Below are 24,287 nucleotides of genomic sequence, written 5' to 3' on the forward strand. Positions count from 1 at the left end.
CTTTTTATGGGTGAGAAGATGGGGTATCCATTTAAGCAATATTTTACATCAGGCAACTGCCCTAGTTTTGAAGGTGTGGGGTGGAATGGTTATGGACCTTAGTGACAGCAAGAGGAGGACATATTTTTAAATGAAGATGGTGTGTATATAGTCCAAATATCAATATATCTAATTCTCAGTGTGGCCCCATCTGTGCATACTTAAATCTGGATATTGTGGTCATAAACAGGCTAGTCAGACCTTTCTACAAACCTGAGAAAAGTCTGAGGCTTGCAGAAAAACCTGAAATCTGAAGAAAAAAAAATACACTGAGGTGTTAAATCCCCCCAAAATAATTGAAGCAGGCTTGTAAAACCTATTCCTTAAAGCAATAATGCATTTGTTTTGTCCTGCAGTGATTTCTCTTGCATGTTATATCCATGATAGAATTTTGTTATAAAGTAGCATAATGTCAGCCAAATTATTTGAGATTTTAATACATGATTGCATCCTTTACAGCAGTAGTTCCCAACCTTTTTTTGACCAGGGACCACTAGGACTTTTTTGTTCGGTGCAGGGACCCCAAGGTTCAAAATAAAAATTCAGGGAATTTGAAAATAAACTTTAATCATAACTGTTAGTTAAACATTAAACTTAGAATTATATTTGAATATATATATAATAATAGAGAACTTTTAATTGAAAATATTAATTTATTATGGGTTTATAACTTTGTTTCGCGGACCTTAATTTAGTTCTCACGGACCCCTGGTGGTCCATGGACCCCTGGTTGGGAACCAGTGCTTTACAGACTGCACCAGGTATCATGACCAATTGATATTGCGATTGAGCATGAATTAGGGTTGCCAACCTCCAGGTACTGGCTGGAGATCTCCTGCTATTCCAGCTGATCTCCAGCCGATAGAGATCAGTTCACCTGGAGAAAATGGCTGCTTTGGCAACTGGTCTCTATGGCATTGAAGTCCCTCCTCTCCCCAAACCCTGCCCTCTTCAGGCTCCACCCAAAAAAATTCCCGCTGGTGGCAATGAGGGACCTGGTGACCCTAGCACGAACACAGCTTGTTGTGGTCTCCTCACACCTTCCCTCTCCCTGCTACAGTTGCCAACTCCAGCTTGTGAAATTCCTGGAGATTTGGGGCTTGGCGTGGTATTTGGGGAGGGACTTCAGCAGGGTATAATCCCATAGATTCCACTCTCCAAACTAGCCATTTTCTCCATCGGAACTGTCTTGTGTAGTCTGGAGATCAGTTGTAATTTCAGGAGATCACCAGGCCCCACTTGAAGGCTGGCAACCCTAGGCCTAGGGTTGCCAATTGCCAGGTAGTAGCTGGAGATCTCCTGCTAATTCAACTGATCTCCAGCTGATAAAGATCAGATCACCTGGAGGAAAATGGCCGCTTTGGTAATTGAACTCTATGGCATTGAAGTCCCTCCCCAAACCCCTCCCTCTTCAGGCTCCGCCCCCAAAATCTCCCGCCGGTTGAGAAGAGGGACCTGGCAATGCTACCTAGGCCTGATGTCACAAACCCCAAATCTGTCTACACATGACTGCTCCACTCTTATGCAAGGCCTACAGTAGTAAATGGCATGGTGGCCACTTAGCCTTTTGGAAATAAGTATAGCAATCCATTTTTCTCTCTTACATTATAGCTACCCCAAAGTGAATTGCAGTTGTGCACCCCTGAGTCTGGAGATTGCCCTTTTGCCTTCTCATATGTGAAAATGAGGAAATAAGCAGGCTTTCCACTATCTTGAAGGAATTTAGTACAGAGAGGCCCATCAGGGGAAGATGTCTCTTGGCACAATAAGGGGAAGCAGTGATAAAAATCCCTTTTCTAAAATACACTTGCAAACAAATGCCAGAAAATACTTTTTTTTTAAAAAACTTCCAGAGAAATTGATGAGGGCAGTTCCTGCTAAAACTATATACTAAAGTGGTCTAGGAAAAAGAGGCTTAATGAACTTAAGCTAATTACTAAACTAATGTATTATAATTTATAGTAGATGTAATATGAGGCAACTGTGGTGTGAAATCTTCGTAACATTATTAATGGAGAAGAGGAAATGTAGTTGCTGCTGCCAGAATGCTTTTTTTGCCCTCTTCCTGCCTGAATACGGTTGCCAGCCTCCAGGTGGTAGCTGGAGATCCAGCTAATAGAGAGCAGTTCACCTGGAGAAAATGGCCGCTTTGGCAATTGGACTCTATGGCATTGAAGTCCTTCCCTTCCCCAAACCCTGCCCTCTTCAGGCTCCGCCCAAAAATCTCCAAGTATTTCCCAACCCAGAGCTGGCAACCCTTTCCCTGTAACCTCCACTATTGTTATAGCCCTTAAAATAAAATTCTAGTTTGGGGGTAAGAGAAAATGTTTCAAGCAAATGTCTGAGAAACCATTACAATATTACTCTGTAAGACGCCTGAAAGAAGTCTGTCTTAAATTGGGCCAACTCTTTATGTAGTTTAAAATCAAATAGTGTGTGGACTTTTACCTGTTTCCCAGGTGCTTCCTCCCCCCTGCACACTTTGATATCAAACCTGAAAGTAAATGTCCCTGGTGGGATGCCGGGTCACTTGGGTGCTTTCAAACATGCTGAATAATGCCCCCTCAGTCCACTTTCAATGTACTTTCATGATCCTTTGCAAGTAGGTTTTGCCACACTTCACACAGTAAAATCCTGTGGAAAGTGCATTGAAAGTGTGTTATTCAGCATGTGTGAAAGTGCCCTGTGTCCTTGGTATTCAGGGTATCCAGAAAAACACAAAGAAATAACATAAATATCAAAGTAATATTTTTACCTGTTAATAAAGAGGTAGCACTTATTTCCCTGAGCATGAATGGGTGCCACCAGTGGAAAAGCCCTGCTCTGCACTAATTAATAATTTCACGCCAAAGAAAAAAAGTACCTGTAGCAAGGCAGCATCTGGAGGACGGGAGAGGGGACTTGTTGGAAGAGGTACTCCCTTGGGTATGGAAGGCCTAAGCCAATTGAAACCATATGTGCCTTTCCCTACTGTACTTTAGTTCATATCGAAAACCTGGCCTCTGTGTGTGTGAGAGAGTTTTGCTGTCTGGTTTACTGAGCATTCCTGTACTTTGGTCACATCATGAGAAGTCAAGGCTCAGTAGAAAAGACAATAATGCTAGGAAAAGCAGAAGGCAGCAGGAAAAGAGGAAGACCCGACATGAGATGGATTGACTCAATAAAGGTAAACACAGCCATCAATTTGCAAGACCTGAGCAAGGCTTTAATGACAGGATGTTTTGGAAGGCATAAACTCGTAGGGTTACCACAATTTAAAAAAGATGTAAACAAGCTGGAACGTGTCCAGAGGAGAGCAACAAATATGGTGAGGGGTCTGGAGACCAAGTCCTATGAGGAAAGGTTGAAGGAGCTGGATATGTTTAGCCTGAAGAGGAGAAGACTGGGAGGGGATATGATAGCCATCTTGAAATACTTATAGGGCTGTCATATAGAGGATGGTGCCGAATTGTTTTCTGTTGCTCCAGAAGGTCGGACCAGAACCAACGGGTTGAAATTAAATCAAAAGGGTTTCCGTCTAGACATTAGAAATAATTTTATAATTTTCTAAGTGTTACTCCTCTGAAGATGCCTGCCACAGCTGCTGGCGAAAAGTCAGGAAAGAAAATACCAAGACCACGGTTACACAGCCCTGATAACCTACAAGAACCAGTTTTCTAACCGTCAGTGGAACAGGCTTCCTCGGGAGGTGGTAAGCTCTCCTTCCCTGGAGGTTTTTAAGAAGAGGTTAGATGGCCATCTGACAGCAATGTTGATTCTGTGACCTTAGGCAGATGATGAGAGGGAGGGCACCTTGACCATCTTCTGGTCACTAGTGGTGTGGGGGGGAGGGTAGTTGTAAATTTCCTGCATTGTGCAGCGGGTTGGACTAGACCCTGGTGGTCCCTTCCAACTCTGATTCTAAGTCAGAAGTGTCTTGATGGCACATAATATGCACATAAGACTGTTCCTCTGTCTTTAGGATCATCAGTCAAATGACTTACACACTCTGTGCATTCTCTGTAAAAATGGTCATGCAACTTGCTGGGTTCTGAGTTGGGATGTGGCTGAAGTATGGCTAACAACAACAACAAAAATGTCTTTATTGGCATGTGTTTGCAATAAGTACAAAGACTATAGAGCATAACTAAATATGGCTAGAGGGAGACAGCCCATGAAACAGTGGATCATGTCCTTTCAGAATCCACTGTAGATTGGTATGTGATCATTTTAATAGTGAGTTTCCTAAAATCAGCTGAGATTAAGAAATTATATGGCCCACTACGGTTGTCATTGCAGTGTCCATTCCCCACATCCGGTCTTTTCTTAGCTGGAGCCATCTTTCTGCCTACACAGTCCTTCACAAACAAAACAGAGTAGATATGCCCTTGAAAAGACTCATCGTGCTGTATAAAGCAACATCTCATCCTAACTGCTGAACAGTGGCCAGAACATTTATCCAAGTCCAAATGGTCTTCACTGACTTTTACAAAGCAGAAATCTCTCTCACGCGCGTGCTTTCTCTCTCTCGGTTGTTTTGCTGCTCTCGACGAAGAATACTTCCTCTTCCATAAAAACCACATCTGAAGTCACACAGACCCACCTCCTGTTAATTTTTGCTGAAGACTTTTATGGTCTTGCCTTATGACAGGGCCTACAGTGGTTCAGTGGAGACAAAAGATTCTGATTTATTTTATGAACCTCATTTATAGTCCTCCTTTTTCACTTGGACTCAAGCTGGGTCCATCACACCAAGCCAGTTCCTTCCTCTGTTCTCTGATTTCTCTAATCCACAGTTTACCATGACATCTAAATTGAGAAGCCAATGGTTAGAGGAAACCTGAGTCTTGTCAAATCTCAGAAGCTAAGCGGGGTTAGTACTTGGATGGGAGACCACCAAGAAAGTCCAGAGTTGCTATGCAGAGGCAGGCAGCGGCAAACCATCTCTGTTTGTCTCTTGCTTTGAAACTCTACTGGGCCACTATAAATTGGCTGTGGCTTAACAGCACTGTCCACCTCCTGTGTTAGTAGATGGGGTAGTTTAGTGTTTTAATGACATTCAGCTATTTTCTGAATCATGAGGTTTTGCTGTGGTAGTGTGAGTAAATGCAGAAGCAAAGAAGAAGAGTTGGTTTTCATATGCCAATTTTCTCTACCATTTAAGGAAGAATCAAACTAGCTTACAATCACCTTCCCTTCCCCTCCCCACAACAGACACCCTGTGAGGTAGGTGGGGCTGAGAGAGCTCTAAGATAACTGAGACTAGCCCAAGGTCACCCAGCTGGCTTCATGTGGAGGAGTGGGGAAACCAACCTGGTTCACCAGATTAGAGGAGGAGTGAGGAATCAAACCCGGTTCTCCAGATTAGAGTTCACCACTCCTAACCACCTGTCTTAACCATTGCACCATGCTGTCTCTCAAGAATAAAAACTGGAAGAATAAGAAGACAAGAATAAGAACTTGAATCTGAATATTAGTTTGACCACATTAATAGAAACTAGTGTTTCAAGCTTTGAAAGTATTGTGAGCTATTCTACAACAAGGCCTGTATTGCTTGGAATCTCGAAATGTTCTTTATCATTTATGCAAGCTTCCTTTCTCCCCAAATATTTGTATATATAAACTAATGAAGACTTATATATTTGCTATAAAGAGTCTTAAAGCACCATCCTCGTGACGAGTCTTTCCAGCAAATAACCCCAAAACAGCAATGCTGCAAAACCTGGATGTCAAAGAAAGCCAAAGAGCTGAAAAATTGCTTACCTGCCATCCATTTTTAGCAGAGGTGAAATCCAGATGCAAGTATTGAATTCCTTCAAATAGGAATAGTAAATGAATCTTGGAGATATTTACATGATTTTGAAATGTTGTTATTGATGGAGAAGTGAAACCAACTTTGACACCAGGGTATGTTGCATTTTCAGTCATAGATTATATATTTCAGGTGGTCCCGGTGTGGTGCCTGTGCACCCGCTGATACCTTCTCTGGCACCCACCAAGTGTTTTTAGGAAGTGGATGGGGTCAGGTAGGGCTTTTGCCCAGAAAGGCTTCTGCTTGACTATTGGATTTGTAAAATGTTGCTTTGGCAGCAGCTGCCACCATGGCACAAAGATCTGCACTGTTACTGAAGTTAAGCTGTGGCAATAATTTTGTTGCTGGCTCTGCCTTCTGTGGCAGACATTTTGAGGCAGGCTCAAAAAGGTTGGGGACCTCTGATATATTTAATGTGCACAGAGATGCTAAATGTACCTGAGTCTTAAATGTTCATTACAATTTAGCCAGTTACTGGGCTTCACCAATACATAGAGAAGTTGCTGACAAAATTTCCATAAAATATCCATTCAATATATTCTTCTTATTAGCTTTGGGACTGACCAGAATTGCAACATGTTCATGTATTCTACATATTGTCTGGCACAACTACTATAAGTATTTAACCAAAGGTTGATTCAAGTGCTTAGTAAATTTTCCATTAATGTCAACTTCAGATACAGTGTGAAAGATCAATTGATACCGTCCTATTTCCAAAATTATGCTTCTGAAGTTGAGCAGCATTTTAAGAAAGAAAATTGTCAACTGCTAGACTTCATAAGAGCTTGCTCAAAAACACAGGGACAAATGAATCATCAGTGGCAGGCTTTTTAGCATCTTTGACCTTGACCTAAGGCAGTAGGACTCTGCTCTTTCCCAACTTGACAGGCAGCAGGTTCTGGTTAAGAACGGAGTCACAGCCCTTACTAGCTGCTGCTTATTCTGGCAGGAATGGACAGAGGTTAGTTTCCTTGCCAAATCTTGAGGTACTGCAGACTTCAGAATACCATGGAGTCTTATATTAAACAAATGAAAGATGGATTGCTACTAATAAGTAAACAGGTAGATTCTGCTTTCTACTATATTTCTTATTGTATCAACTTGCTGTATAGATTAGAGGCTTTGGCCATAGGTTTGTGGGGAAAGACAATGCTTGCACTGACAGATTCATGTCACATATCTCTTTCTGGCCTGTGGAAGCTACACATGACTTTCGTAATGCAATGCCAATGAGTTTAAGAGGAAGAAACCAGAAAGGAGAGGCAATTGGCAATGAAAAAAATAGGGTTTATTTTAAGGCTCCTCTTTCTATCACAAGCAACATTAACTTCAACCATGTGTAGTTCACAGCTGTTGTAGTTTTAAAAGGAATCATTGGCTGTTTAATAACCAATTATAGCAACTTTGTAATTTTTGAGGGGTCATCCCTCAAGTGATACAAAACGCTGAAACAATAAAAGGCCTGTTCAGTTTGACTGGACTGGGTGTAAAACTGGACAGTCATTGTACTCTTTGGGGGTTTCACTTCCTCTTAAGACACTTCCTGGACAAATTAGTATCCTTTAAAATGCCATGAAGAGAGCCAGCATGATGTAGTTGTTAAGGTATTAGACTAGGACCTGGGAAACCCAGGTTTAAATCCCCTATTGCACCATGGAAGCATGCTGGGTGACCTTGGGCCAGTCACACACTGACCCTGGATAGTATTTGGATGGGAGACCTCTTAGGAATGCCAGGGCCATGATGCAGAGGCAGGCAATGGCAAAACACCTCAGAATGTCTCTTGCCTTGAAAACCCTATGGGGTCGCCATAAGTCAGCTGTGACTTGATGGCCAAAAAATAATAATAATGAAAGTGGCCCAATATAGCTACCCTGGCAGGGATCCGAAGGGTTGCTTATACTCATGCAAGGCTCCCACTAATCCAGGGAGGCATTCTTTTAATTACTAATGCTAACCCACGTTCCATATCACAAGCTGACATCTGTTTCTAAATTAGTTGGCCTGACCTTGTGACAACGTGCACTACTTTTTGAGGAGAAACTGGGCTGCAATCCTGCATTTGTTTGCTAAGAAGCATATCCTATTAAACTTGCTGGGAATAACTTTTGAGTAAACATATTTAGGATTGAGCTGCACAGTCCTCTTGGGCCCATGGAATTATCTTCATGGTGCTCGTGATCTTCACCATTATTCTCCAGTTGTTTCTGGGTTGTTGTTTTACATTGATAAGAAAACTTTTCTAGAATTCTTTTTCTTTCTTGCTTGCTCTTAGGATTCCTTCCCGTTCTTTCTGTTCTGTTGATGCTTGGCTTCTCTTCTTCCTTTGTATCTCTCTTCTGTTATAGCATTTGCTTCATCTGTGTCTTCAAAAAGCCTCCCTCCAAAAAACATTCTCTCCTTAATCTCATATATACAGCCTATTTTTAGATTGTAAACTTGTGGCCAGGGGCCATCTCTTCTTGTACATAGGCAGCCTGGAGTTGTGGTGGAGGAGAAGTGTATCAGTGGAGAAGGGGTTTATAAAATGCTTCTTCCAAAAGAAAAGGGCTGAGTAAAATGCTGCTCTGAAAACTGGCTGCCTACCCAGTTGAACTGGAAATATGTAGAATAATGAAATATAGATTTATTTCCATTTGAAGGGATAACAATATGAGACACAGAGAGCAAAGGAAAGGAGAATCTATTGTTATTTTTCTGGAACTGTTCTGGTCTATGTACAGCATATCACTGCTATGCAAGCTTTATAAATATTTAGTATTCACTTGGCACTGGGAAAAATTATTCAGTGCTTTTTTTTTTTTTTTTTAAGAAAAATCACCTAAGGTGATCACATCACAGGGACACCTACGGTAATATGAATATTTGGTAAACACCTTGCAGGTAACCAGTGGTGGGAGTTTGTACTGCTGCACTGTATATGGTATTTCAGTAACTGATTTATATCTTGATTTTCTTGGAATGCATTGGCCCAAGTTTTCTCCTGGACACATCACCCTGTTGTCAAAACTTTCTCCCTTTTTTATGATGGAAACTCATGCAAGAGCTTATGTTGACAAAAAAAGGTTAATACTTGAGACTAGTAATATCAGAAATTTCTTAAATAATTATCTGGTAATGTGCAATTGCAGATATCAGTATTTGGAACCAAATCTTAAGTTTATGAGTATACAAATATTGAAAATGAGAACAAAATCGTCATTCAAGAACGGCAGAGAACTGATTCTCTCTCACTGGCTTTTAACAAACAATCTCTGTAACTCCTAGCTGATAAAAGTACATGAATTATCATCTGAAACCATAGAAATTTGGTTCATCTGAACCAATTACATTATGTAATATCTCCCAGTTGGTTAGAAGTCCTTTTAAAATATCATAGAGGGCTGGCTTATCATCTCATCTTCAAATAACATTGACCTTGTGTTATGTATTCTATATAGAACAAGGATACGCTAGAGGAAAGTAAAGGAAGAGGCTACACTAGAGGAATTCTCAGTTCGACAGAAGCAATATACCTATTTAAATTGTGTGGATTGTTAACCCAATGTCTTAAGGAATTATGGATAACAATAGATAGCAACTTGTTTGCTAGGAATTCCACAGAGAATCATTCTACTGAAAATCCTACTAGGGATGCCAGCAGCCTGAAGAAAAGGCCTTGTCCCTTTAATGTGTGTGTGTATGAAGTGCCCTCAAGGCGTAGCCGACTTATGGCAACCCCTTTTGGGGTTTTCATGGCAAGAGACTAACGGAGGTGGTTTGCCAGTGCCTTCCTCTGTACAGCAACCCTGGACTTCCTTGGTGGCCTCCCATCCAAATACTAACCAGGGCTGACCCTCCTTAGCTTCTGAGATCTGACGAGATCAGGCTGTCCCTTTAATAGAGGTTGAATATGTGGAAATGGGAAATTGAGGCCTTTTATGGCCTTGATGTAAATAATACCACCTGGTCAATAACTTCCCATTAAGCCTCTAGTGAAATGACAGGACTTTTTTTCTCTCCAGGCAGTCTTGAGGCATTTTTATCACATTCAGATCCTGAGGTAATTCTTAGAGGTTTTGCTTTTGAGTGAGGCTCATGGCAAATATTCTTAACTGCTCTCTGGGGTCTCACATACAGCTCTACCAGATTCTTATAAAACTCTAATGAAGAATTGGCATTTGTTATCTTTGCTTAACTCTCTGTTCACAAACAGCTGCACAAACTCTAGTCATGCTTCAACACATCTGTCAGACCCCTGAAAATCTGTGGCTGAATTTTTAAAAGTACTGCTATGGAAACCAGATTCTATAATATTTCCTTATTATTAAAAAGATTCCCCCTTAGGCTTTAGATGTTCTAAGCACTACAAATGGACTCTATGTGGTATATTGTTCTAGATCGCAATGTACTATATATTGCTGGGATTATTCAGCTTTTGTAATTTTTTTCCAGGCTGAAAAACTACTGCTTTTGGGTGTCCAGTTACATCATAGTTTTGAATATGATATTAAGAACATTGCCCTTCTGTTCACTTGATGTGAGAACTATATGTGAAGATGATGTCTTCTTTCTTTGTGCCTTCATGTGGTTCAGAGTGACGTCTTTCTATTTCTAGGCCTGCAAGTTACCATAGTCGTGGGTAGGGTCACCAACCTCCAGGTATTAGCTGGTGATCTCCTGCTATTACAACTGGTCTCCAGCCGATAGAGATCAGTTCACCTGGAGAAAATGGCCTCTTTGGCAATTGGACTCTATGGGATTGAAATCCCTCCCTTCCCCAAACCCTGTCCTTCTCAGACACCACCCCCAAAATCTCCAGGTATTTCCCAACCCAGAGCTGACAACCCTAGTTGTGGGCAACTTGAGTGCCTGAAGTTGGTAGAAGTGCCTTAAGCAATGCATTTTAGTGGAAGTTGCATTGCTTAAGGCCCTTCTATTCATACACTCTTCAATTATCCCAGCATTTGTAGAGCCCATTATGAGTAAAGGCTACTGGTGTGCACTAAACTTGTAAGCAGTCTCAAAGCTATCCTGGTAGTTTGTACCTATTTGACTAACACTACATTTTCATATTGCTTGGTAAATGGTTGTTTAGGGTTAGACTCAGATGACATTTTGTGTTAACGGAAGAGGTGGGCTAATTTCCACCAAGTGTCCAAGCAGCACATGGCTATCACTGCAGCTGAAGCACTAAACTGATAATCACCAGCTTAGAGACTGGGTTTATAAGGTTGATGCTTTGATAGACGGTTCAGTAATCTTAAAATCAAAAGCAGTGCCAGGGGTGGGGAACCTTTTTTCTGCCAAGGGCCATTTCGATATTTAGAACATCATTCGCAGGCCATACAAAATTATCAGCTTAAAAATTAGCCTGCTATATTTGGTCAAACATTTAGCCAAAAGGCACAACCGGAGACCGCTCCAAGTGTCTGCCACGTAGAGTGACTTGCTTTTGAGCTCTGCCATCCCCAGCTGGGCCCAAGAGATTCAGGCAGGGCAGCAAACACAAGATGGAGTGAGTGCCAAGCCGCTCGGGGCTTGTAGGCGAAGGAGCCCGGTCCAGTAACGTGCCGATATGGCACTTTCCCGCCCTACGCGTCTTTTGCAGGACTTAGAGGATAAAATTAAATTTCTGCTGTCTGACATAGATGCTTACGTAACATATGGGGTTTCTTTGTTTGCCCCAGCAGCAAAGAAAATAAGATCTAAAATTATTAAGGAGTTATGAATTAAGTTTAAAACAGTGAGTTAGTACATTTTGGTATCTGTTATAATATTTTAATCGCTGATTTGTTTTATTTATATTGCTGTATTACTATGTTTTGGGGAAGGCACTGGCAAACCACCCCGCAAACAAAGTCTGCCTTGGAAACGTCGGGATGTGACGTCACCCCATTGGTCAGGAATGACCCGGTGCTTGCACAGGGGACCTTTACCTTACCTATTACTATGTTTTAGCTAATCGTATGTATGTACTACTATTTGCTGTGTTACTATGTTTTAGCTATTTGTGACGGCCAGCGGCCATATACAATAAATTTACTGGTACATTTCTGGTACACTAAACCCTTTAACAAGTCTGAGCTAGGAAGTATTGCCATCTTGTTTTCTCATTAGTGCTAAGCATAGAAGGAATGCTTCCATTGTCTTTGAGCTGCTCTTGTACTTTTTATATTAATGTCTGACAATTGTGATTGACCTGCATTTTGAATGAAAGTTTTGGCCCATTGGGGGGGTTTTACGCTCATATCACAAAGTAATTAAAGGAAGGACAGCTTTATAGACACTTTCACAGGAGACAATTGATAGGTAAGTCAGGTACTGCATTAGCTAAATGAACTAACAATGGCTTTCATCTTCATGTAACTGCTTGGCAAGTTTTCACAGGCATTTCGCTGGCCATTGTTGGAATTTAGCAGTGCTGGATTTGGTAGGTCTTAATCCGATCCAGCAAGACAATTTAATTTTATAGCTCCAATTGGTAATATATATGGGGTGTGAGGATGATGCTGAGAAGGAGGAACTGCAGTGCTTTCCTTGAAGTGGTGAAGAGTTCTTCCAAGTTACAGCATCTTTTGTGATGGTCTGTGCAGAAATGCATGAACGAATTGGGTGTTAACGGGAGTAGAGCAGGAAGCATTTGGACAATACCAGCTCTAGCCAGTTGGGTGTCAGACTAGGACCTAAGAAACCTCAGTTCAAATCCCCACTCTGCCATGGAAGCTTGCTGGATGATCTTGTCTAACCTACCTCACAGGGTTGTTTGGAGGATAAAACGGAGGAGAGGAGAATGATGTAAGCCAGTTTGGGTCCCCATTGGGGAGAAAGGCAGGATATAAATAAAGTAAATAGATAAATAGATATCTATTCTGGCCACACAAGGCTTTTAGCACAGAAAACGGAGAAACTGCTTCTACAAATTCTATTAGCTGTTACCTCTACTTTTGCCTCTCTCCTTATGGATGGCTAGGAATTCCAGAGAACAGTTCAAGAAAGTGATACTCATAATTCCTATGCAAGCATGTCGTGCCACTAGGATTTTAATCTGTGATACTTTCCTAATGTAAAGGAATACTCTGTGTTGTCGTCTGTTGGCAAACTGAACCAACCTTGATGTTTGAATTTGTATAATATGGAGAGCTAAAAAGTGAGATGCAAATAGAAAAGAATGTCCTAGATATCTCCTAGGAAGTTATCCCCCCTCCCTGGTGTAATGGCCCTCTCTGGAAACTGGGACATCTATTACGTGATGCGCTCAGATGAGACCTAGGCATAAATATAGCATATAAACGGATCCTGCATGTGGCAAGTTCTAGTAGGCTGCATCCACACATCATTAGATATTGTGCTATTGTTGCACAGTCATGATCATTCATAACTGGATTGTCCTGTGTGGACTAGCCAAGCCAGTTTCAAATAATCGCTACCGTACCACAATAGTGCAATTTTCAGTGCTGTGTGGAGCATAGGGTAGCACAGTCTCTGCAACACCCAGATAAAAAGTAGGGCTGTTGAATTAAAATTTTTTTGGTATAGTTCGGATTCGGTTGAATTCAGCCCGTTTAGATTCAGCATATGCTGAAGTCCGAACTCCCCCACTTCGGGTCCGTGCAATTCGGCAGGAATTCAAAGTTCGGCGGGGGGGGGGGGAAATTCGGCAGAATAAAGCATTTAAAAACACAACCACGCCTTTCCGCGGCTCTGGGGGGGCATTTTTGGGGGTAGAGGTCCCAAACTTTCAGCAGAGCTTCAAAGGACGTTTCTTGAAAGACCCCCCAAGTTTTGTAAAGATTGGGTCAGGGGGGGCTGAGATATGGGCCCCGAAAGGGGTCCCCCCACCCTTAATGTGCATCTCTGAGCAGAGCTTGCCGCCCACGCACAAAGCTCCCAGCCTCGACAATCAGCTGAGAAGTTTTTTATGAATGAGGGAAAACCTGAAGACACACAACCGAAACCCCCCCTCAAACCATGGAGAGAGAGACTCAAGGGGGAACACACACCCCAGGCAGAACCGGCAAAAGCCCCCTTTGGCTTCCCCCCCACCCCCAGAAACTGCTCCCTCCCCCCACACACACAGACTCTGCTTCCCCCCACACACACACACACAGGAGAAAAATTATAGATTAAAGCCCCCAAAGGGGTCTTACTGTGGCTGTCTACTGTTCCATCAGGAGGAGCTGGGGAAGACTGGGTAATCCAAGACGATTCCATTGAGGCACGGGACGTTTTGCTCTGGAGGAGATGCATACAGGATCCCATTCATCCCAATAGGGGAAAGGGGAAAGCCCATATCTCGGGACCCCCTGACCCAATGTTTACAAAACTTGGGTGGTCTCTTAAGAAGGCTTGCCTGAAGCGCCGCTCAAAGTTTGGGATCTGCACCCCCAAAAATGCGCCCCCTGCAGCCACGGAAAGAGAAAAGGGGGAGCCGATATTTCTGCCCCCACTGAACCCATCTTTACAAAGCTTGGGTGGCATCTTAAGAAGGATTGTCTGAAGCTATGCAGAAAGTTTGGGGGCTGTATCCCCAAAAAAGCGCCCCCTGCAGCCACGGAAATGGAAAGGGGGGGAGGAAAAAGGGGTGGAGCCCATATCTCGAGACCCCCTGACTCAATGTTTACAAAACTTGGGGGTTATCTTAAGAAGGCTCATCTGAAGCTCCACTGAAAGTTTGGGGTCTGTACCCCCAAAAATGCGCCCCCTGCAGCCATGGAAAGAAAAAGGGGGGAGGCCATATCTCGGGACCCCCTGACACAATGTTTACAAAACTTGGGTGGTCTCTTAAGAAAGCTTGTCTGAATCTCTGCTGAAAGTTTTGTGTCTGTACCCCAAAAAATACGCTCCCTGCAGCCACAGAAAGGAGCGAATGTGCACAAGCACCCACACACACACAGAGGAAGATTTCCCCCCCCCCTCTCTCTCTCCCCGGCCAGCCGCACATCAGCTGATTCCTCCAGTACTCAATCCTGACTGATTGGCCAGAAGAAGACCCAGCTTGGCCACCGATTGGTCGGGGGAGGAGACTGCTGCTTACTGAGGGCCGAATTTGCCGGATTTATTCGTGAACTCCCGAACTCGCTGAATTCGGCCCCCCCCGGTTGCCCGCCATTTTTGAGTTCGGTTCGTCCCGAACTAAAAACCACCGAATCAGGGGAAATTCGGCTGTTTTTCAGTTCGGGCCGAACCGAATCAACAGCCCTAATAAAAAGATCTTTCTACTCTCAGAAATACAATAATATTTTCAAACTTACCACTGAAGGAGATGTCAAAGCACTATTTAGCAAAGGACCTACTTAGTCACGCCTGAGTACTTGTTCTTGCATTCCAGTTGTCATTTGCAATATGGCTGCCAAAGTTCAGCAGCTTCTCTTTAAGTTATCATGAAATAACAAATATTACCTATCTGGAGTTGAAAAGAAAAAGGACATTCCATCCATCCTATGCACTCAATTTGGGGAATCTATATAGAGTAAAAGTCAAATTATGAAGAAGATGCTTTCAAAGCTAGGATGGAGCCAAGTGGACAACCTAGTGAGCCCTCAAGATAAAACTAACGCTGGGTTTTAGCAATGATAGGCTGGCATCTATGCCCACACATATTAGGATTAAATAATGGTAAGGTTGCCAGCTCCGGGTTGGGAATTACCTGGAGATTTTGGGGGTGGAGCCTGAGGAGGGCGGGGTTTGGAGAGGGGAGGGACTTCAGTGCCATAGAGTCCAATGGCCAAAGCAGCCATTTTCACCAGGTGAACTGATCTCTGTCACCTGGAGATCAGTTGTAATAGCAGAAGATCTCCAGCCACCACCTGGAGGTTGGCAACCCTCAACAATGGAGACCTAGAACATGAGAAAGCTGTGTTTACTCATGCTGTTAAACTGGATATGCTTGGAAGTGGTACGGAGAACTGCGTGACATGCTGTTGTGTAGTTGCCGAATTCTTTTATTTTTAGCACAGCACAGCAATGAACGTGTTTATAAAATGTGGCAGCTGAGATGCAGAACTGGTCTCTGCTGTAAGTCAGGGGGGACTCCCTTGGACTGCTATTTCCTCTTCAGCCTGACCCCAGATTGTTTGGAAGGAGTTTCTCACTCTTCCTCCTCCCGACTCTTCCCCCCTCCTCTTTCCATCCCAGGCTCTGAGGGGTGTTAACAAATTGCATGCAGACTTTCTTATTCAGCAACTATTTTTCCCTCTCCAGACTGGCCTCAAAGAAGAAAGCTGAGAGACCTGAATTGTCAAGGATGGTACGTTTTTGCTGTGGATTCGCTCAGACCTCTGGATTGTAATGGGCTAGCTGTGTCTCCGTGGATTGTACAGAACGATGGCACATCCGGAGAAGTTGCGCTTGCGGAGGTCTTTCAGTGAACATGTCAGGGTCTCCACCAACAAAGCGTGGGATGTGTTCTGGAAGAGCGCACGAGAAAAGCGCTTATCAGGTCAGTTATTTTCACTTGTAATCCGGTCAATGCAAAGGGAGCACAGCTTCGTTTCGCAGTGTGAATGCAGCCACTCGAATGCACGTTCAGAGGGAAGTACCTTAGGGAGGGAAGACACTTCCTGATATAAGTTGGTACTAGCGTAATAAGTATGTATGGTTTTGTAGCTTTTGTGGTTTCTCTGAGGTGTTGATGTCTGCATGATACTGGACTAAATACTGAGGAACAATTGCCACACACTTGTTCCCCAGCAGTTTGCAAAGTAGCAAACGCTTCTTGACGTGGTCACTGCTTTCATAACCTCTGACGCAAAGAACCAGTTTCCAGACACAGTGACAAGCAGATTTAGCACTTAATGTGTCAGACAAATATGTTATAAGCTAGATGTGGAGTCCTAAATAAAAAGTTAGGTTGCAAAATGTCCAACATGCCCTTCAGTTTGCGCACTCAACTATTAAACATTTGTTTCCACAAAGAGTTGTTATGAAAGCCTCAGAACAATCTAAAACACCTGGACGGAAATTTTTGTTTGTTTGTAAGTGCGGTTTTGGTTGTTTCTGTGACAAGCAGTTGATGTAAACCTGGTGACTCTTAAATCAGCATGTGATCGTGCACAAATACGTTGATATTCTGACACTCTGTGGGGAAATCTGGTAACATCTAGTTAACCCTTGAGAAACGTATTCTAACTAAAATCTTCAAAGAACATGGGTGTGTGTTATAGGATGATTTCCCCCCTGAAAGGGTTGGCTTTGCAGCTTGTTCTGCAGCAGTTTAACAGAACATCGTATTTAAGAGCTGAAGAGCAGAGTATTCTTCCACACAGAAAAGTGTGCTTGTGTATTTATGTATTTATGTATGTATTTTTTTGATTTTTATCCCACCCTTTCCCTCTGCAAAACGAAGCTCAGGGCAGCTAACAACAGTTAAAATATACAATTAAAATGACTACTCTCTATAAATATGGATTAACATTTAAAATCCTACCATATATAAAAAAACAGTGTTTCCCCAACAATATCAATAATGGGGACAGCAATCAGCAAAGAGAAAAGAAAGGAAGGGAGGAGGGGGGGAAAGAAGGGGAGGGGACAGGAGAAGTACGGTTGCCAGCCTCCAGATAGTAGCTGGAGATCTCCTGCGATTACAGCTGATCTCCAGCTGATAGAGATCAGTTCACCTGGAGAAAATGGCCGCTTTGGCAATTGGACTCCATGGCACTCCCCTCCCCAAACCTCGTTCTCCTCAGGCTCCACTCCGAAAACCTCCCACCGGTGGCAAAGAGGGACCTGGCAAACTTAAGGAGGAGGGAGGCCTAAGCTTTAATTCTGTGAGATATAATGACTGTTAGTTAATGGGTTGGGTCCAACCATCCTCCTCCAACAGAAGAGCCACTTAAGGTGAAGGAAGTCTCCTTATGCTCGTACTTTGCTTGGTAAAGTTGTATTATAGGGGTAGGATTAGGGTTGCCAGCTTTGGGTTGGGAAATACCTGGAGATGTGGGGGTGGAGCCTGGGGAAGACAGGGTTTGGGGAGGGGAGGGACCTCAGCAAGGTGCAATGCCATTGAGTCTACCTTCAGCCATTTTTTTCCAGGGGAACAGCAGGAGATCTCCAGCCACCACCTGGAGGTTGGCAATGCTAGGTAGGATCCAACCTGTTGAAGGAAAAGAGAAGGTTTGCCAGCCTACCTAGTAGGGCCTAAGAGTAGGGCCTACTTAACTTGATAGACAGTATTACACGGATAACCTATCCATGCCCTGTAGAGCTGTTAGGGCAGGTCTGACAAATCTGTTGAAGGTCCTACAGACACAGAGCAAGTGATATCTCAACTATTAAATAATGTGTGTGGTAGTGGCCAAGCCAGTTAAGAGGCCCAGCTTGGGGTAGTGGAAGTGTTAGCCCAGGGCCTGAGAAAGCCAAGTTCAAATCCCCACTGTGCCCAGAAGCTCACTGGGTGACCTTGGTCCAGTCACTCTGGACCTTACCTAACCTACTTCACAGAGCTGTGAGGGTAAAGTAGAGATGGAGAGAGAGACCAATATATGCCACCCTGAGTTCCTTGGAGAAAGAGCAGGATAAAAATGTACAAAATAAATAAAATAATGATATTTATGTGACAAGGCACCTTTAAAACAGTTTGCTTTAAAGTCTGTAAATAATTCGGGGTTCTGGAAGAGGCGTAGAAGTGAGCAGAGAGCCCTTAACTGAGGTAAAATATAACACGGATAATGAGATAATCCCATTTGTATTTCAAAAGTTAGAGCAGAAATAATAGCATCAGGGGAAGGAATGTAGGGATCTCCTTGCATGTAGGAAGTGATATATAATCCAGAGTATAGCAGTCTTCATGGACCTCAGAAAATCTTGTACATTTTGAAGGAGCTTCAAGAACTTGTGGCTACTGGAGCTGTGTGGAACTGCTGCCTGCATTAACTGCAGGATATTCCTCTAGACTGCCCTCTTTTCCTGACTCTTCTCCATCTCTTTTCCCCCACATTTTACTCATTAATGTATTAATTTAAATTCTATTTGCATCCCATTCCAGTTGAAAAGTTTAGAATAAACTGCACAGATGTTTAAATAGAAGGGAGGGATTTGTACCCCAAAGAGAAGGGTGTGGGTAGCATACAAACCTCCAGCAAACAGGTTTTCTGTGGCCAATGCCTGGGGCCAGGTTCTCCTTCCTATTGCCTTGTCCAGCCAATGGGCAGGATCTGCTGTGATAGTTGAGCAATGAGGTTTTTTTTAATGAAAGGAAGGGAGAAGCAGGCTCCCACCAGCTGTCGGTCATCTTGCCAATGGATGATATTCTTTCCTTGGTTCCAGTTTCAATCTGCAACAACAACAAAAAACCTTTATCTTCTATTTCGCAACAGGAAAGCATGCAAACTAAGCAAACCAGGCATCTTGCATTACAAATGGAGAATTTTGTTTGTCTTGTTGCAGAAGATGAACCCCCACCACTTCATCCTTTCCACAATTGCACATTCCATTCTGGAAGACTGTTGAAGGGCTAAGATGTCTTTCATGCAGCGTCTCGGAATCCCCATCACCAACTTTTAAGAACATAAGAACATAAGAAAGGCCCTACTGGATCAGACCAAGGCCCATCAAGTCCAGCAGTCTGTTCACACAGTGGCCAACTTGGTTTCCTGCTAAGTTCAAAGTTAACAGTGCTGAAGAACTAGGAATTCATGTTTCTACTAAAGACTATCCTACAGTCTGATTTTTTAATGTTTTTAATACAGTGGGTATTGTTTAATGTGTTGGCTCCACATTTAATGTGAACTTTCTTACACACATATTTTTACTCCTGAAATATATATTTCAGTAGACACGTTTCTAGAAAAACCTTGGGGAATTCCATTCGGTATGGAATATTAGGAACTCAGATTATTCTGCCCCCATACAGGAGGTTAAAGTATGGGAAGTGTGTGTGGTGGAATAGGTAGGGTCGCCAGGTCCCTCTTCACCACTGGCAGGAGGTTTTTGGGGCAGAGCCTGAGGAGGGCGGAGTTTGGGGAGGGGAGGGACTTCAATGCCATAGAGTTCAGTGGCCAAAGCGGCCATTTTCTCCAGGTGATCTGATCTCTATTGGCTGGAGATCAGTTGCAACAGCGGGAAATCTCCAGCTACCACCTGGAGGTTGACCTTGGGCTAGTTACACTCTCTCAGCCCCACCCCCCTCACATGGTGTCGGTTGTGGGGAGGGGAAGGGAAGAGGATTGTAAGCCAGTTTGATTCTTCCTTAAGTGGTAGAGAAAGTCGGAACAGAAAAACCAACTCTTCTTCTTTTTCTTTCTTATCTTTACCTACGCCCTAACTTTGAGCTGGTGCTTCCTTTCCTGCATCCCTTCAATCCTGTGGCTACATCAGTGAGATCTGCATAACACCATCTGGGCTGTGTTCTTGTGTGGGAGAAGGGTTGTTCTGTAGACTGTAAAAAAAATGGGGCTCACAAATTGGCTGTTGATGCCATAACTGATGCTTATGGGCATTAAATGGCAAATGGGATTCAATGTGAGCAAGTGTAAAGTGATACATATCGGGGCAAAAAATCCCATCTTCACATATACACTGATGGGATCTGTGCTGGCAGCGACAGACCTGGAAAGAGATCTTGGGGTGGTAGTAGATCGCTCGATGAAGATGTCAATCCATTGTGTGGCTGCTGTGAAAAAGGCAAATTCCATGCTGGCCATAATTAGACGAGGAATAGAGGAAAAAACCCTGCTGCTATCATACTGCCCTTGTACAAATCTATAGTAAGACCACACTTGGAATACTGTGTACAGTTCTAGTCACCACACCTAAAAAAGAATATTGCAGAGCTTGGGAAGGTGCAGAAAAGAGCAACCAAAATGATCAGGGGGCTAGAGCAACTGCCCTATGAGGAGTGGTTAAAATGCACAGGGCTGTTTAGCTTGGAAAGAAGGTGGTTAAGGGAAGACATGATAAAGGTCTATATAATTATTTGTGGTATGGAGAGAGTGGACAGGGAGAAGCTTTTGGTTAGTACAATAGTTCAGGACTGGGAAGGTGGATAGATTCACTAGTACAGAAACCTGGACACTTATTGCATCTTTAAAAAAATCCTCGCTCAACATGTGACTACAGTGCTTTGGTTCAGTCCTATTTGCTGTTCATAATTCTATAGGATGCATTCTTCTGAAAGGAAAAAAATGTTTAAATCTTGCTCATTGAAAGAGATCTTGGAGAATGTCTGTTGCTCAATTTTTCTTGCTCCCAAACCCAGATGGGTTCCCACATGTAAGATTATGTGGATTATTCTGATACTTTCCATTGTGGTCTTGAGACTTGCGTTATTGTTTATCCTGTCCACATAAAGAGGTAAACGCTGTCTTGCCTTTCTCTTCCTTTCCCTACTGAAATTACAACTGTATGGTAAACCCACAAATCCTGTGGAGAAACAAATACTTGTGGGAGGAGGCTGTATTCAGACAAATATATATACTTTTGAAATGGTGCTGGAAGCATTATGCAAAACACCATGTAGTACTGTTTATTACATGTGTAACTGGAGACTGTTTAACAATGCCGCTTTTTGCCTAGCATTTATAGAATAACATCAACCTTCTAACAAATTGTTCTCTACATAGTATGTTGCTCTTTAAGTGTACAGTAGTTTAAAGATCCATCCCTTGCAATTAGGGTTGCCAACCTCCAGGTGGTCACTGGAGATCTCCCACTATTACAACTGATCTTCAGGTGACAGAGATCAGTTCCCTTGGAGAAAATGGCTGTTTTGGCAATTGGACTCTATGGCATTGAAGTCCCTCCCCTCTCCAAACCCCGCCCTCCTCAGGCTCCACCCCCAAAATCTCCAGGTATTTCCCAGTCTGGAAATGGCAACCCTACTTGCAATTGTCATCAATATGTAAAGTTGCCACTGTTGACCAAAAACTCTTGCTTTGCATTTTTTTCGCTTTTGGTTTTTGGCAGTCTAAAGAGGATTCTCTCTGTGTTATCTCTTCCCCTCCCATTTCCCCCAAAAAAGAGAAACATACACTCACATTTTAAACAAAACAAAAAACACCCCCTTTCTATAAAAGCCAATAACCAACATCCTCGTCCTGAACCCGAGAGCATTTTTCTTGTAGAAGCCCTTATGCAATGATCTCATTATTCATATCATAATCTGTTGATATAAGGAATTTAGCTGAACATGGAATGTAGTAAAATGCAAAGCAACCAGGTCCACAGAGGTCTCCTTTGACCTAATTGCTCCTCTTTGAACTCCAAATCTAAGTTGGCATGGAGTTTTTGGCTACAGCCCATGATATCTACCTCTGCTACATTGCCAAAAACTGCAATTAATCTTACATGAAATAACCATTTGTCTCCAGTTGGTGGGAGATGTTAAACTTTGTTGGAGTTAAAATGAAGCGTTTTTTTAAAATGTAAGGTAAATAAAGGCTTTAACGGCAATGACAGTAATAAATGGCCAAGTTACTTGAACTGGTTTTATAAATATTTTTCTTTAGGGGCCTTCATGGTCTGTTCATAGAATGATCCAGTCCTGTAGCACAATCGTTTTATGTAAATCTGTCTTCTGGAAAGTGAAAGAGGTACATGAAATTATAACATGGTTTTACATTTTCAGAATATGATGAGTTCCTGTAAGCAGACCCCTTCCTGATTAGGTAATATAAGGGAAGGGAGTTATTTGGTGTGTGGTTGTGGCTCAATGGTAGGGCATGAGTATTGCAGACAGCAGGTCCTAGGTTTGATCCCTGTCAGCTCCAGTTAAAGGATGTTGGGGGTGACATTTCTTTCCCTAAGATACCAGAAAACTGCTGCCAGCCAGAGTCCTAAATTAATTGCATTAATGGTACAAGCCATTTCCAATGTTTTTAAAATAAGTTTTATTTTCAGAGAATACAGGGATGAACAAAAAAAAAGAGGGATAGTGGGTAAATAGGAGATTACAATGCTGCTTCAAAATCTTATATCTCCTGTTCAATTATATTGAAAATATATAAATACACTGGGTGTGAATATTAGCCATTTCCAATGTTTTTGTATTTCAAAGGAAAGGCATAACTGTTGTCAGAGCTCCCTTGGACATTACCTTTCACTACATCAAAGCTTTTCTTGAATTGTCTTGATCACACCTGGGGTGTTCAGCTAATTTTTTATCCCACCTTTTGTCACATTATTAGGCAGTGAGAGGGTGTCTAGCCCAATGTTACCCAGTGATCTTTGTAGCTGAGGGAAGATCTGAACCCAGATTTTCCATACCCATGGGTGTGAAGGTTGGACAATGAAGAAAGCTGAACCCAGATTTTCCATACCCATGGGTGTGAAGGTTGGACAATGAAGAAAGCTGAACCCAGATTTTCCATACCCATGGGTGTGAAGGTTGGACAATGAAGAAAGCTGACGGGAAGAAAGTAGATGAATTTGAAATGTAATGTTGGAGGAGAGTTTTATGGATACTAAGGACCACCAAATAGACAAATAAGTGGGTTCTAGATCAAATCAAGCCTGAACTCTCTCTAGAAACTAAAATGACTAAACTGAGACTATCATACTTTGGTGAGAAGACAAGAGTTGTTTCAAAAGAGGAAGACACAACATGAAATAGATTGACTTAGCACAAGTAGCCACTGTCCTCAGTTTGCAATACCTGAGCAAGGCTGCTAATGATAGGACGTTTTGAGGGTCATAGGGTCGCCATTATGGCTGCACACTTTTTTCGGTATTTTTTGAAAAATCCAAAAAGCTGAATATAATGGATTCAACTTTTCCAAAAATTCAAAACATTTTTCAGTTTGGCTTTAGCTGAATGCACACCTTTAGTGGCCGTAAGTCAGAAGCAACTTGATGGCTCTTAACATACACAAAGTTCTACACTGTAACCACTGGGTTGTTTTTTCTATTGTCTGGGTCTTGTTTGCATCAGTATTCTGCAATTTTATTGCAGAACACCTTGTTCTGGAAAATTGGGTCTTCTGGATGTGGTATATATTTCTGCCAATTAAATGTAACATTTCATGTGTCGTTGTCCCACATGGGGTCTGGCTCTAAAAAACTAATCAATTTTTGTGTGTGTGAGATTAATCAGCTGAGAAAGCTGTGTTGTGTGCCAACAGCAAGGACACTACTATGCTCTACAGTTGTGATAATTAAAAGCATGTGATCATTGATATATTTGGTGGGACTACTTGATTGGCCCACATTCTCTTTGTGCCACAGTTCTGCCAGCCAAGATGTAACTTGATGAATGCTTGCATGTGATTAACTGATTGACAATAGATACATCTGTGGCTAAGCATTGTTATTTGTAGAGTGAAGTATATATTGTGCTTTAAGCCTCTACAACATCTTAGGAGCTGACTCCATTTTCCTAGTTGATGTTGGCAGCAGCAACATGACCAGTATCTCACTTTGCCAGTTCTCAAGCTTTGACTCTATGACTCAGGATTTTGGCCTCATTCAGGTCAACATCTCAGAACCATTAACTTGTTAAAATACCTGATGGCTCATTCTATGGCTCATTCTAAGGCTTCAC

At 42.5% G+C, this 24,287-nt stretch overlaps 1 protein-coding gene across 1 annotated transcript in view; it reads left to right on the plus strand.

Annotated features, from left to right (window-relative positions):
- The first annotated feature begins 16,038 nt into the window (after positions 1-16,038).
- The window catches only part of LOC130488749 (rho GTPase-activating protein 7-like), a 91,661-nt gene continuing 83,412 nt past the window's right edge, over positions 16,039-24,287 (plus strand). The window contains exon 1 of the mRNA XM_056862391.1: positions 16,039-16,250. Within this exon, the coding sequence (XP_056718369.1) occupies positions 16,136-16,250 (115 nt within the window). The 5' untranslated portion in view covers positions 16,039-16,135. The remainder of the gene's footprint in view (positions 16,251-24,287) is intronic.

This window comes from Euleptes europaea, chromosome 1, assembly GCF_029931775.1.
Source record: "Euleptes europaea isolate rEulEur1 chromosome 1, rEulEur1.hap1, whole genome shotgun sequence".
Classification (NCBI taxonomy): Eukaryota; Metazoa; Chordata; class Lepidosauria; order Squamata; family Sphaerodactylidae; genus Euleptes; species Euleptes europaea.